Source organism: Oncorhynchus keta, chromosome 25 (genome assembly GCF_023373465.1).
Source record: "Oncorhynchus keta strain PuntledgeMale-10-30-2019 chromosome 25, Oket_V2, whole genome shotgun sequence".
In the NCBI taxonomy this organism is placed as follows: Eukaryota; Metazoa; Chordata; class Actinopteri; order Salmoniformes; family Salmonidae; genus Oncorhynchus; species Oncorhynchus keta.
In genome coordinates this window covers 21429037-21444173 of record NC_068445.1, presented here as the reverse complement: position 1 = coordinate 21444173, position 15137 = coordinate 21429037, and the positions used below count along the sequence as shown (strand labels likewise).

Genomic DNA, 15137 nt, shown 5'->3' with positions numbered 1-15137 from the left:
TAACAGGCCCAGCCATACTGTATAACAGCAAATAACAGGCCCAGCCCTAAAGTAAAACAGCTAATAACAGGCCCAGCTCTACAGTAAAACAGCAAATAACAGGCCCAGCCATACTGTAGAACAGCAAATAACAGGCCCAGCCCTACAGTAAAACAGCAAATAACAGGCCCAGCCATCCTGTAAAACAGCAAATAACAGGCCCAGCTATACTGTAAAACAGCAAATAACAGACCCAGCCATACTGTAAAACAGCAAATAACAGGCCCAGCCCTACAGTAAAACAGCAAATAACAGGCCCAGCCCTACAGTAAAACAGCAAATAACAGGCCCAGCCCTATAGTAAAACAGAAAAAAACAGGACCAGGCATACTGTAGAACAGCAAATAACAGGCCCAGCCATACTGTAGAACAGCAAATAACAGGCCCAGCCATAGAGTAAAACAGCAAAAAACAGATCCAGCCATATTGTAAAACAGCAATTAACAGGCCCAGCCATACTGTAAATCAGCAAATAACAGGCCCAGCCATACTGTAAAACAGTAAATAACAGGCCCAGTCATACTGTAAAACAGCAAATAACAGGCCCAACCCTACAGTAAAACAGCAAATAACAGGCCCAGCCCTACAGTAAAACAGCAAAAAAACAGGCCCAGCCATACTGTAGAACATCAAATAACAGGCCCAGCCATAATGAAGAACAACAAATAACAGGCCCAGCCCTACAGTAAAACAGCAAATATCAGGCCCAGCACTACAGGAAAACAGCAAATAACAGGCCCAGCCCTACAGTAAAACAGGCCCAGCCATACTGTAAAACAGCAAATAACAGTCCCAGCCATACTGTAAAACAGCAAATAACAGGCCCAGCCCTACAATAAAACAGCAAATAACAGGCACAGCCCTACAGTAAAACAGCAAATAACAGGCCCAACCCTACTGTAGAATAGCAAATAACAGGCCCAGCCATAGAGTAAAACAGCAAATAACTGGCCCAGCCATATTGTAAAACAGTAAATAACAGGCCCAGCCAGACAGTAAAACAGCGAAAAACATGCCCAGCCATACTGTAAAACAGCAAATAACAGGCCCACCCATACTGTAAAACAGCAAATAACAGTCAAAGCTATACTGTAAAACAGCAAATAACAGGCCCAGCCATCCTGTAAAACAGCAAATAACAGGCCCAGCTATACTGTAAAACAGCAAATAACAGGCCCAGCCATAATGAAGAACAACAAATAACAGGCCCAGCCCTACAGTAAAACAGCAAATAACAGGCCCAGCCCTACAGTAAAACAGGCCCAGCCATACAGTAAAACAGCAAAAAAACAGGCCCAGACATACTGTAAAACAGCAAATAACAGGCCCAGCCCTACAGTAAAACAGCAAATAAAAGGCCCAGCTATACTGTAAAACAGCAAATAACAGGCCCAGCCATCCTGTAAAACAGCAAATAACAGGCCCAGCCATCCTGTAAAACAGCAAATAACAGGCCCAGCTATTCTGTAAAACAGCAAATAACAGTCCCAGCCATACTGTAAAACAGCAAATAACAGGCCCAGCCCTACAGTAAAACAGCAAATAACAGGCCCAGCCCTACAGTAAAACAGCAAATAACAGGCCCAACCCTACTGTAGAACAGCAAATAACAGGCCCAGCCATAGAGTAAAACAGCAAAAAACAGGTCCAGCCATATTGTAAAACAGCAAATAACAGGCCCAGCCATACTGTAAATCAGCAAATAACAGGCCCAGCCATACTGTAAAACAGTAAATAACAGGCCCAGTCATATTGTAAAACAGCAAATAACAGGCCCAACCCTACAGTAAAACAGCAAATAACAGGCCCAGCCCTACAGTAAAACAGCAAAAAAACAGGCCCAGCCATACTGTAGAACATCAAATAACAGGCCCAGCCATAATGAAGAACAACAAATAACAGGCCCAGCCCTACAGTAAAACAGCAAAAAAACATGCCCAGCCATACTGAAAAACAGCAAATAACAGGCCCAGCCCTACAGTAAAACGGCAAATAAAAGGCCCAACCCGACAGTATAACAGCAAATAACAGGCCCAGCCCTACAGTAAAACAGCAAATAACAGGTCCAGCCATACTGTAAAACAGCAAATAACAGGCCCACCCATACTGTAAAACAGCAAATAACAGTCCCAGCTATACTGTAAAACAGCAAATAACAGGCCCAGCCATCCTGTAAAACAGCAAATAACAGTCCCAGCCATACTGAAAAACAGCAAATAACAGGCCCAGCCCTACAGTAAAACAGCAAATAACAGGCCCAGCCCTACAGTAAAACAGCAAACAACAGGCCCACCCTACAGTAAAACAGCACAAACCAGGCCCAGGCATACTGTAGAACAGCAAATAACAGGCCCAGCCATACTGTAAATCAGCAAATAACAGGCCCAGCCATACTGTAAAACAGTAAATAACAGGCCCAGTCATACTGTAAAACAGCAAATAACAGGCCCAACCCTCCAGTAAAACAGCAAATAACAGGCCCAGCCCTACAGTAAAACAGCAAAAAACAGGCCCAGCCATACTGTAAATCAGCAAATAACAGGCCCAGCCATACTGTAAAACAGTAAATAACAGGCCCAGTCATACTGTAAAACAGCAAATAACAGGCCCAACCCTACAGTAAAACAGCAAATAACAGGCCCAGCCCTACAGTAAAACAGCAAAAAACAGGCCCAGCCATACTGTATAACAGCAAATAACAGGCCCAGCCCTACAGTAAAACAGTAAATAACAGGCCCAGCCAGACAGTAATACAGCGAAAAACATGTCCAGCCATACTGTAAAACAGCAAATAACAGGCCCACCCATACTGTAAAACAGCAAATAACAGTACCAGCTATACTGTAAAACAGTAAATAACAGGCCCAGCCAGACAGTAAAACAGCGAAAAACATGCCCAGCCATACTGTAAAACAGCAAATAACAGGCCCAGCCCTACAGTAAAACAGCAAAAAAACAGGCCTAGCCATACTGTAGAACATCAAATAACAGGCCCAGCCATAATGAAGAACAACAAATAACAGGCCTAGCCCTACAGTAAAACAGCAAATAACAGGCCCAGCCCTACAGTAAAACAGCAAATAACAGCCCCAGCCCTACAGTAAAACAGGCCCAGCCATACAGTAAAACAACAAATAACAGGCCCAGCCCTACAGTAAAACAGCAAATAAAAGGCCCAACCCTATAGTAAAACAGCAAATAACAGGCCCAGCCCAACAGTAAAACAGCAAATAACAGTCCCAGCCCTACAGTAAAACAGCAAATAACAGGCCCAGCCCTACAGTAAAACAGCAAATAAAAGGCCCAACCCTATAGTAAAACAGCAAATAACAGGCCCAGCCATACTGCAAATCAGCAAATAACAGGCCCAGCCATACTGTAAAACAGTAAATAACAGGCCCGGGCATACTGTAAAACAGCAAATAACAGGCCCAGCCCTACAGTAAAACAGCAAATAAAAGGCCCAACCCTATAGTAAAACAGCAAATAACAGGCCCAGCCCTACAGTAAAACAGCAAAAAACAGGCCCAGCCATACTGTAAATCAGCAAATAACAGGCCCAGCCATACTGTAAAACAGTAAATAACAGGCCCAGTCATACTGTAAAACAGCAAATAACAGGCCCAACCCTACAGTAAAACGGCAAATAACAGGCCCAGCCCTACAGTAAAACAGCAAAAAACAGGCCCAGCCATACTGTATAACAGCAAATAACAGGCCCAGCCCTACCGTAAAACAGTAAATAACAGGCCCAGCCAGACAGTAATACAGCGAAAAACATGTCCAGCCATACTGTAAAACAGCAAATAACAGGCCCACCCATACTGTAAAACAGCAAATAACAGTACCAGCTATACTGTAAAACAGTAAATAACAGGCCCAGCCAGACAGTAAAACAGCGAAAAACATGCCCAGCCATACTGTAAAACAGCAAATAACAGGCCCAGCCCTACAGTAAAACAGCAAAAAAACAGGCCTAGCCATACTGTAGAACATCAAATAACAGGCCCAGCCATGATGAAGAACAACAAATAACAGGCCTAGCCCTACAGTAAAACAGCAAATAACAGGCCCAGCCCTACAGTAAAACAGCAAATAACAGCCCCAGCCCTACAGTAAAACAGGTCCAGCCATACAGTAAAACAGCAAATAACAGGCCCAGCCCTACAGTAAAACAGCAAATAAAAGGCCCAACCCTATAGTAAAACAGCAAATAACAGGCCCAGCCCTACAGTAAAACAGCAAATAACAGTCCCAGCCCTACAGTAAAACAGCAAATAACAGGCCCAGCCCTACAGTAAAACAGCAAATAAAAGGCCCAACCCTATAGTAAAACAGCAAATAACAGGCCCAGCCCTACAGTAAAACAGCAAATAACAGTCCCAGCTATACTGTAAAACAGTAAATAACATGCCCAGCCATACTGTAAAACAGCAAATAACAGGCCCAGCCCTACAGTAAAACAGCAAATAATAGGCTCAGCCCTACAGTAAAACAGCAAATAGAAGGCCCAGCCCTACAGTAAAACAGGCCCAGCCATACAGTAAAACAGCAAAAAAACAGGCCCAGCCATACTGTAGAACATCAAATAACAGGCCCAGCCATAATGAAGAACAACAAATAACAGGCCCAGCCCTACAGTAAAACAGCAAATAACTGGCCCAGCCCTACAGTAAAACAGGCCCAGCCATACAGTAAAACATCAAAAAAACAGGCCCAGCCATACTGTAAAACAACAAATAACAGGCCCAGCCCTACAGTAAAACAGCAAATAAAAGGCCCAACCCGACAGTAAAACAGCAAATAACAGGCCCAGGCCTACAGTAAAACAGCAAATAACAGGCCCAGCCCTACAGTAAAACAGGAACAGACATACAGTAAAACAGCAAATAACAGGCCCAGCCCTACAGTAAAACAGCAAATAAAAGGCCCAACCCTACAGTAAAACAGCAAATAACAGGCCCAGCCCTACAGTAAAACAGCAAATAACAGTCCCGGATATACTGTAAAACAGCAAATAACAGGCCCAGCCATCCTGTAAAACAGCAAATAACAGGCCCAGCTCTACAGTAAAACACCAAAAAAAACAGGCCCAGCCATACTGTAGAACATCAAATAACAGGCCCAGCCATAATGAAGAACAACAAATAACAGGCCCAGCCCTACAGTAAATCAGCAAATAACAGTCCCAGCCATACTGTAAAACAGTAAATAACAGGCCCAGCCATACTGTAAAACAGTAAATAACAGGCCCAGTCATACTGTAAAACAGCAAATAACAGGCCCAGCCATACTGTAAATCAGCAAATAACAGGCCCAGCCATACTGTAAATCAGCAAAAAACAGGTCTAGCCATACTGTAAAACAGCAAATAACAGGCCCAGCCATAATGTAAAACAGCAAATAACAGGCCCAGCCCTACAGTAAAACAGCAAAAAAACAGGCCCAGCCAAACTGTAAAACAACAAATAACAGGCCCAGCCCTACAGTAAAACAGCAAATAACAGGCCCAGCCCTACAGTAAAACAGCAAATAACAGGTCCACCCCTACAGTAAAACAGGCCCAGCCATACAGTAAAACAGCAAATAACAGGCCCAGCCCTACAGTAAAACAGCAAATAAAAGGCCCAACCCGACAGTAAAACAGCAAATAACAGGCCCAGCCCTACAGTAAAACAGGCCCAGCCATACAGTAAAACAGCAAATAAAAGGCCCAACCCTACAGTAAAACAGCAAATAACAGGCCCAGCCCTACAGTAAAACAGCAAATAACAGTCCCAGCTATACTGTAAAACAGCAAATAACAGGCCCAGCCATCCTGTAAAACAGCAAATAACAGGCCCAGCCCTACAGTAAAACAGCAAAAAAACAGGCCCAGCCATACTGTAGAACATCAAATAACAGGCCCAGCCATAATGAAGAACAACAAATAACAGGCCCAGCCCTACAGTAAAACAGCAAATAACAGGCCCAGCCCTACAGTAAAACAGCAAATAACAGGCCCAGCCCTACAGTAAAACAGGCCCAGCCATACAGTAAAACAGCAAAAAAACAGGCCCAGCCATACTGTAAAACAACAAATAACAGGCCCAGCCCTACAGTAAAACAGCAAATAAAAGGCCCAACCCGACAGTAAAACAGCAAATAACAGGCCCAGCCCTACAGTAAAACAGCAAATAACAGGCCCAGCCCTACAGTAAAACAGGCCCAGCCATACAGTAAAACAGTAAATAACAGGCCCAGCCCTACAGTAAAACAGCAAATAAAAGGCCCAACCCTACAGTAAAACAGCAAATAACAGGCCCAGCCCTACAGTAAAACAGCAAATAACAGTCCCAGCTATACTGTAAAACAGCAAATAACAGGCCCAGCCATCCTGTAAATCAGCAAATAACAGGCCCAGCCATACTGTAAAACAGTAAATAACAGGCCCAGTCATACTGTAAAACAGCAAATAACAGGCCCAGCCCTACAGTAAAACAGCAAATAAAAGGCCCAACCCTACAGTAAAACAGCAAATAACAGGCCCAGCCCTACAGTAAAACAGCAAATAACAGTCCCGGATATACTGTAAAACAGCAAATAACAGGCCCAGCCATCCTGTAAAACAGCAAATAACAGGCCCAGCCCTACAGTAAAACACCAAAAAAACAGGCCCAGCCATACTGTAGAACATCAAATAACAGGCCCAGCCATAATGAAGAACAACAAATAACAGGCCCAGCCCTACAGTAAATCAGCAAATAACAGTCCCAGCCATACTGTAAAACAGTAAATAACAGGCCCAGCCATACTGTAAAACAGTAAATAACAGTCCCAGCCATACTGTAAAACAGTAAATAACAGGCCCAGCCATACTGTAAAACAGTAAATAACAGGCCCAGTCATACTGTAAAACAGCAAATAACAGGCCCAGCCATACTGTAAATCAGCAAATAACAGGCCCAGCCATACTGTAAATCAGCAAAAAACAGGTCTAGCCATACTGTAAAACAGCAAATAACAGGCCCAGCCATACTGTAAATCAGCAAATAACAGGCCCAGCCATACTGTAAAACAGTAAATAACAGGCCCAGTCATACTGTAAAACAGCAAATAACAGGCCCAACCCTACAGTAAAACAGCAAATAACAGGCCCAGCCCTACAGTAAAACAGCAAAAAAACAGGCCCAGCCAAACTGTAAAACAACAAATAACAGGCCCAGCCCTACAGTAAAACAGCAAATAACAGGCCCAGCCCTACAGTAAAACAGCAAATAACAGGTCCACCCCTACAGTAAAACAGGCCCAGCCATACAGTAAAACAGCAAATAACAGGCCCAGCCCTACAGTAAAACAGGCCCAGCCATACAGTAAAACAGCAAATAAAAGGCCCAACCCTACAGTAAAACAGCAAATAACAGGCCCAGCCCTACAGTAAAACAGCAAATAACAGTCCCAGCTATACTGTAAAACAGCAAATAACAGGCCCAGCCATCCTGTAAAACAGCAAATAACAGGCCCAGCCCTACAGTAAAACAGCAAAAAAACAGGCCCAGCCATACTGTAGAACATCAAATAACAGGCCCAGCCATAATGAAGAACAACAAATAACAGGCCCAGCCCTACAGTAAAACAGCAAATAACAGGCCCAGCCCTACAGTAAAACAGCAAATAACAGGCCCAGCCCTACAGTAAAACAGGCCCAGCCATACAGTAAAACAGCAAAAAAACAGGCCCAGCCATACTGTAAAACAACAAATAACAGGCCCAGCCCTACAGTAAAACAGCAAATAAAAGGCCCAACCCGACAGTAAAACAGCAAATAACAGGCCCAGCCCTACAGTAAAACAGCAAATAACAGGCCCAGCCCTACAGTAAAACAGGCCCAGCCATACAGTAAAAGAGCAAATAACAGGCCCAGCCCTACAGTAAAACAGCAAATAAAAGGCCCAACCCTACAGTAAAACAGCAAATAACAGGCCCAGCCCTACAGTAAAACAGCAAATAACAGTCCCAGCTATACTGTAAAACAGCAAATAACAGGCCCAGCCATCCTGTAAATCAGCAAATAACAGTCCCAGCCATACTGTAAAAAAGTAAATAACAGGCCCAGCCATACTGTAAATCAGCAAATAACAGGCCCAGCCATACTGTAAAACAGTAAATAACAGGCCCAGTCATACTGTAAAACAGCAAATAACAGGCCCAACCCTACAGTAAAACAGCAAATAACAGGCCCAGCCCTACAGTAAAACAGCAAAAAAACAGGCCCAGCCATACTGTAGAACATCAAATAACAGGCCCAGCCATAATGAAGAACAACAAATAACAGGCCCAGGCATACTGAAGAACAACAAATAACAGGCCCAGGCATACTGAAGAACAGCAAATAACAGGCCCAACCATACAGTAAAACAGCAAAAAGCAGGCCCAGCCATACTTTAGAACAGCAAATAACAGGCCCAGCCCTACAGTAAAACAGCAAATAACAGGCCCAGCCCTACAGTAAAACAGGCCCAGCCATACAGTAAAACAGCAAAAAAACAGGCCCAGCCATACTGTAAAACAACAAATAACAGGCCCAGCCCTACAGTAAAACAGCAAATAAAAGGCCCAACCCGACAGTAAAACAGCAAATAACAGGCCCAGCCCTACAGTGAAACAGCAAATAACAGGCCCAGCCCTACAGTAAAACAGGCCCAGCCCTACAGTAAAACAGCAAATAACAGGCCCAGCCCTACAGTAAAACAGCAAATAAAAGGCCCAACCCTACAGTAAAACAGCAAATAACAGGCCCAGCCCTACAGTAAAACAGCAAATAACAGTCCCAGCTATACTGTAAAACAGCAAATAACAGGCCCAGCCATCCTGTAAATCAGCAAATAACAGTCCCAGCCATACTGTAAAACAGTAAATAACAGGCCCAGCCATACTGTAAAACAGTAAATAACAGGCCCAGTCATACTGTAAAACAGCAAATAACAGGCCCAGCCATACTGTAAATCAGCAAATAACAGGCCCAGCCCTACAGTAAAACAGCAAATAACAGGTCCACCCCTACAGTAAAACAGGCCCAGTCATACAGTAAAACAGCAAATAACAGGCCCAGCCCTACAGTAAAACAGCAAATAAAAGGCCCAACCCGACAGTAAAACAGCAAATAACAGGCCCAGCCCTACAGTAAAACAGGCCCAGCCATACAGTAAAACAGCAAATAAAAGGCCCAACCCTACAGTAAAACAGCAAATAACAGGCCCATCCCTACAGTAAAACAGCAAATAACAGTTCCAGCTATACTGTAAAACAGCAAATAACAGGCCCAGCCATCCTGTAAAACAGCAAATAACAGGCCCAGCCCTACAGTAAAACAGCAAATAACAGGCCCAGCCCTACAGTAAAACAGCAAATAACAGGCCCAGCCCTACAGTAAAACAGGCCCAGCCATACAGTAAAACAGCAAAAAAAAACAGGCCCAGCCATACTGTAAAACAACAAATAACAGGCCCAGCCCTACAGTAAAACAGCAAATAAAAGGCCCAACCCGACAGTAAAACAGCAAATAACAGGCCCAGCCCTACAGTAAAACAGCAAATAACAGGCCCAGCCCTACAGTAAAACAGGCCCAGCCATACAGTAAAAGAGCAAATAACAGGCCCAGCCCTACAGTAAAACAGCAAATAAAAGGCCCAACCCTACAGTAAAACAGCAAATAACAGGTCCAGCCCTACAGTAAAACAGCAAATAACAGTCCCAGCTATACTGTAAAACAGCAAATAACAGGCCCAGCCATCCTGTAAATCAGCAAATAACAGTCCCAGCCATACTGTAAAACAGTAAATAACAGGCCCCGCCATACTGTAAATCAGCAAATAACAGGCCCAGCCATACTGTAAAACAGTAAATAACAGGCCCAGTCATACTGTAAAACAGCAAATAACAGGCCCAATCCTACAGTAAAACAGCAAATAACAGGCCCAGCCCTACAGTAAAACAGCAAAAAAACAGGCCCAGCCATACTGTAGAACATCAAATAACAGGCCCAGCCATAATGAAGAACAACAAATAACAGGCCCAGGCATACTGAAGAACAACAAATAACAGGCCCAGGCATACTGAAGAACAGCAAATAACAGGCCCAACCATACAGTAAAACAGCAAAAAGCAGGCCCAGCCATACTGTAGAACAGCAAATAACAGGCCCAGCCCTACAGTAAAACAGCAAATAACAGGCCCAGCCCTACAGTAAAACAGGCCCAGCCATACAGTAAAACAGCAAAAAAACAGGCCCAGCCATACTGTAAAACAACAAATAACAGGCCCAGCCCTACAGTAAAACAGCAAATAAAAGGCCCAACCCGACAGTAAAACAGCAAATAACAGGCCCAGCCCTACAGTAAAACAGCAAATAACAGGCCCAGCCCTACAGTAAAACAGCAAATAACAGGCCCAACCCGACAGTAAAACAGCAAATAACAGGCCCAGCCCTACAGTAAAACAGGCCCAGCCCTACAGTAAAACAGCAAATAACAGGCCCAGCCCTACAGTAAAACAGCAAATAAAAGGCCCAACCCTACAGTAAAACAGCAAATAACAGGCCCAGCCCTACAGTAAAACAGCAAATAACAGTCCCAGCTATACTGTAAAACAGCAAATAACAGGCCCAGCCATCCTGTAAATCAGCAAATAACAGTCCCAGCCATACTGTAAAACAGTAAATAACAGGCCCAGCCATACTGTAAAACAGTAAATAACAGGCCCAGTCATACTGTAAAACAGCAAATAACAGGCCCAGCCATACTGTAAATCAGCAAATAACAGGCCCAGCCATACTGTAAATCAGCAAAAAACAGGTCTAGCCATACTGTAAAACAGCAAATAACAGGCCCAGCCATACTGTAAATCAGCAAATAACAGGCCCAGCCATACTGTAAAACAGTAAATAACAGGCCCAGTCATACTGTAAAACAGCAAATAACAGGCCCAACCCTACAGTAAAACAGCAAATAACAGGCCCAGCCCTACAATAAAACAGCAAAAAAACAGGCCCAGCCATACTGTAGAACATCAAATAACAGGCCCAGGCATACTGAAGAACAGCAAATAACAGGCCCAACCATACTGTAAAACAGCAAAAAACAGGCCCAGCCATACTGTAAATCAGCAAATAACAGGCCCAGCCATACTGTAAAACAGTAAATAACAGGCCCAGTCATACTGTAAAACAGCAAATAACAGGCCCAACCCTACAGTAAAACAGCAAATAACAGGCCCAGCCCTACAATAAAACAGCAAAAAAAACAGGCCCAGCCATACTGTAGAACATCAAATAACAGGCCCAGGCATACTGAAGAACAGCAAATAACAGGCCCAACCATACTGTAAAACAGCAAATAACAGGCCCAACCATACAGTAAAACAGCAAAAAACAGGCCCAGCCATACTGTAAAACAGCAAATAACAGGCCCAGACCTACAGTAAAACAGCAAATAACAGCCCCAGCTCTATAGTAAAACAGCAAATTACTGGCCCAGCCATACTGTAGAACAGCAAATAACAGGCCCAGCAATACTGTAAAACAGCAAATAACAGGCCTAGCCATACTGTAAAACAATAAATAACAGGACCAGTCATACTGTAAAACAGCAAATAACAGGCCCAGCCATACTGTAGAACAATAAATAACAGGAACAGTCATACTGTAAAACAATAAATAACAGGACCAGTCATACTGTAAAACAGGAAATAACAGGCCCAGCCATACTGTAAAACAGCAAATAACAGGCCTCGCCATACTGTAAAACAATAAATAACAGGACCTGTCATACTGTACAACAGGAAATAACAGGGAAGTTAGCAGTCTGTGTAGGTTATGCACCAAGAGATGTGAGAACACTCATTGGTATGTACAGTCAGCAGGGCATTACAGCCAATATATTTTCCATGGTAGGTGGTCCGTGTGTTGGAGACCTTGAGGAGTTAGTCTTAGTGTGTGAGGGACTAAATGTATTTTAGATGTGACTCCTGCCTCCAGAACTCTCACAGCTGCATACAGGGGAGGAGAGACAACCCAGCACCAGCACCCACGCTTTTTCTTACTTTCTCTCTCACTTTTTATCTTTTGTCTTATGCTTTCAATCTCTCAGTTTCTCCCTCCCTCCTCCCACCTTCTTTAGGTCTTCCTCTATCCCCTCTATCCCCTTCACTCACATTAGAAACTATTTCCTTCTTTGGTAATGAAATGCTTCATTGGAGCTTCCTGTGCTAGTTTGTCATGCAACTACAGTATACAGGAAAAAAATACAAACGCAACATGTGAGGTGTTGGTCCCATGTTTCCTGAGCTGAAATAAAAGATCCCAGAAATGTTCCATATGCTACACAATGTTTATTTATCTTACATTTTGTTCACAAATTTGTTTACATACCTGTTAGTGAGCATTTCTCCTTTGCCAAGGTAATCCAGCCACCTGACAGGTGTGGCATATCTATAATCTAATTAAACAGCATGATCATTACACAGTTGCAACTTGTGCTAGGGACAATAAAAGGCCACTCTAAAATGTGCAACTTTGTCACACAACACAATGACACAGATGTCTCAAGTGTTGAGAAAATGTGCAATTGGCATGTTGACCACAGAAATGTCCACCAGAGCTGTTGCCGGGGAATTACTTAATTTTAGAGAATTTGTCAGAACCTCCAACCAGCCTCACAACCTCATAGCACATGTAACCATGGCAAGTAGCCTTGTGGTTAGAACATTGGGCCAGTAACCAAAAGGTTGCTAGATCGAATCCCTGAGCTGACAATGTAAAGATCTGTCGTTCTGCCCCTGAACACGGCAGTTAACCCATTGTTCCTAGGCCGTCATTGTGAATAAGAATTTTTCTTAACTGACTTGCCTAGTTAAATAAAAAATATCCAGCAACGTTGCACAGTCTGATCAACTATGTGTTGGAATGCATGAGACAAATGGTGGTCACACCAGATACTGACTGGTTTTCTGATCCACGCACCTAGCTTTTTTAAAGGTATCTGTGACCAACAGATGCATATCTGTATGCCCAGTCATTTGAAATCCATATATTAGGGCCTAAGGTAATTGATTTCCTTCTTTGAACTGCAACTCAGTCAAAAGTTTGAAGTTGTTGCATGCTGTGTATATATTTTTGTTCATTATATATATTAGCCCAAGGCCATGAGAACCAGAGCACCTTTCTGACATGCACATGGAAATATTTTGCTGCATGAAGTGCAAGTATGTTTGCTTGGGTTTAATGTGTGGGGAGACCTCACATTATGTTTCTGCTTCAGTAACACAGAGGTGTATATTATAGACACGACAATAGTCACGTCTATATTAGGTTTTGAGCTAGCAATGCATGTTAAAGGGAGTTTTCCCCCTTGTCATTTCTCTGTAAATAGAGATTCGGGAAAGGAACATGATGTGGAAAAGAAAGGCGGAAAGAGGTGGGAGTTTTTACTCATGTCTCTCTGGTTCTTTAGTATTCTCTACATACATTCTGAGGGGGAAATGGGTGGCTGCACTGTTTCCCAGGCAATCTGACGATAACAGTCTGCAGTGCAGAGGGCAAAACATCCTCCTTTTCATTTACTATTTTGAAATATGCAGCAGGTACTGAAATCAGCGTTGGATGTGTCAGGGCATGCATACACACATTGAAAAAGAGAATTGCTCAGCAATCTGCAATCTGCTTTAGCAGACAGGTAAAAAGAGAAATAACAATAACAATGTTGTTATCGTAACGCTGAATATAAACAAGCTTGGAGCCTCTTCCCTGAGCAATAGATATACTGCCAAAGATTGCACACTGGTGGCAATGATCTTGGGAGTCGAAGAAGCGGTGGAGAGGGAGGAGGGGCACCCTCCCCTGTGGCCTCTGAACATCCCTTCACACTCAGCGCCCCGTCCCACCGCAGCTCACGACATATCCATTTACCCTCAGAGGGTTACATGGATAAACAGACAACAGCGTTCATTGTGGTGATGGGTGGTTGAGACTCACAACGGCGCGCTGACTCCTGGCTCAGCTCCAGTCTGTAGATTGACAGGCGGTTGGCACCTCCACACAGGTTGCCCTTCTCGCCCTTACACTCCATGTTGCATTCACTCTCAGATGCATTGGGGGCCTGGATCTTGTGGCCACAGTAGCACTCCGCCCCAAACTCTAGGCCTGAATACAGGTATCCCCTAGTGAAAAGGAAATAGAGGGCGTAATGTTAATATCATCATTAATAACAGAGAGGCTCAGGCTTGCACACAAATGTTCAGCATTGGTTGCAACTAATGCAGAGAGACTCTCAGGGCTTCTAGTGGGGGGTGGGGGTGGTGGTTACTGCCCACAGTGCTGGTTCCAGGCATAAGCGACAAAAGCTTATATATAATATATATATATATATATATAGAGAGAGAGAGATATTTATTTTGGAACTTACTATTGAGAATAAGTATATAAGAATACACCAGTTGCAATTTCTAAATTTGGTTGTGCATCAACTGTTTTCTCTTGTTATGTCAGTCAATGACAGTCACGCAATTAGCCATGTCAGATACCGACTGGGCATGCAAGTGACATGATTTTGTTAGTCATTTTCACTCCGATATCATCTTAACATGGCATAAATTATTACAAAATGTGTAGAATTGCAGGAAACTAGCTTTAGTACTGCATAAAATATCTCTCCATCCCATTGCAAAATGGATAGAATTGCATGAAATTTGTTATAAAATAGAAGTTCTCTCTCCGCCCCATGGCAAAATGTGTAGAATTTGCAGGAAATGTATGTTTCTCTCCACTGTCAAAAGGGGGGCACTAAAATATTTTGCAGTGAGGTGTGGGGGACCCCCAACCAAATCTTGCTTCAAGCCTCCAAAAGTCTATACCTGGCCCTGACCGCCTGACAACCTGCCAACATCTTGTCTCTGCAATGTCTGACCAGATGGAAGTGGTTTTGTATTTTAGCACTCGATTATTCATGCAACTGCAAGACGCCCACGACCCTCTCTCTCAGCAGCTCTCTCCACAGAGTCAGTCCACTAATAGGGTTGAATGACTCATAGACAGTCAGTTGGGTAACCGGCAGTAACCTCCCTCA

At 43.5% G+C, this 15137-nt stretch overlaps 1 protein-coding gene across 7 annotated transcripts in view; it reads right to left on the bottom strand.

Moving 5' to 3' along the window:
• The window catches only part of wscd2 (WSC domain containing 2), a 110273-nt gene that overhangs the window by 22814 nt on the left and 72322 nt on the right, over nucleotides 1-15137 (bottom strand). For all 7 annotated transcript variants that reach the window (XM_052478861.1, XM_052478860.1, XM_052478859.1 and 4 more), the window contains one exon: nucleotides 14048-14232. In XM_052478861.1, the coding sequence (XP_052334821.1) occupies nucleotides 14048-14232 (185 nt within the window). The remainder of the gene's footprint in view (nucleotides 1-14047; nucleotides 14233-15137) is intronic.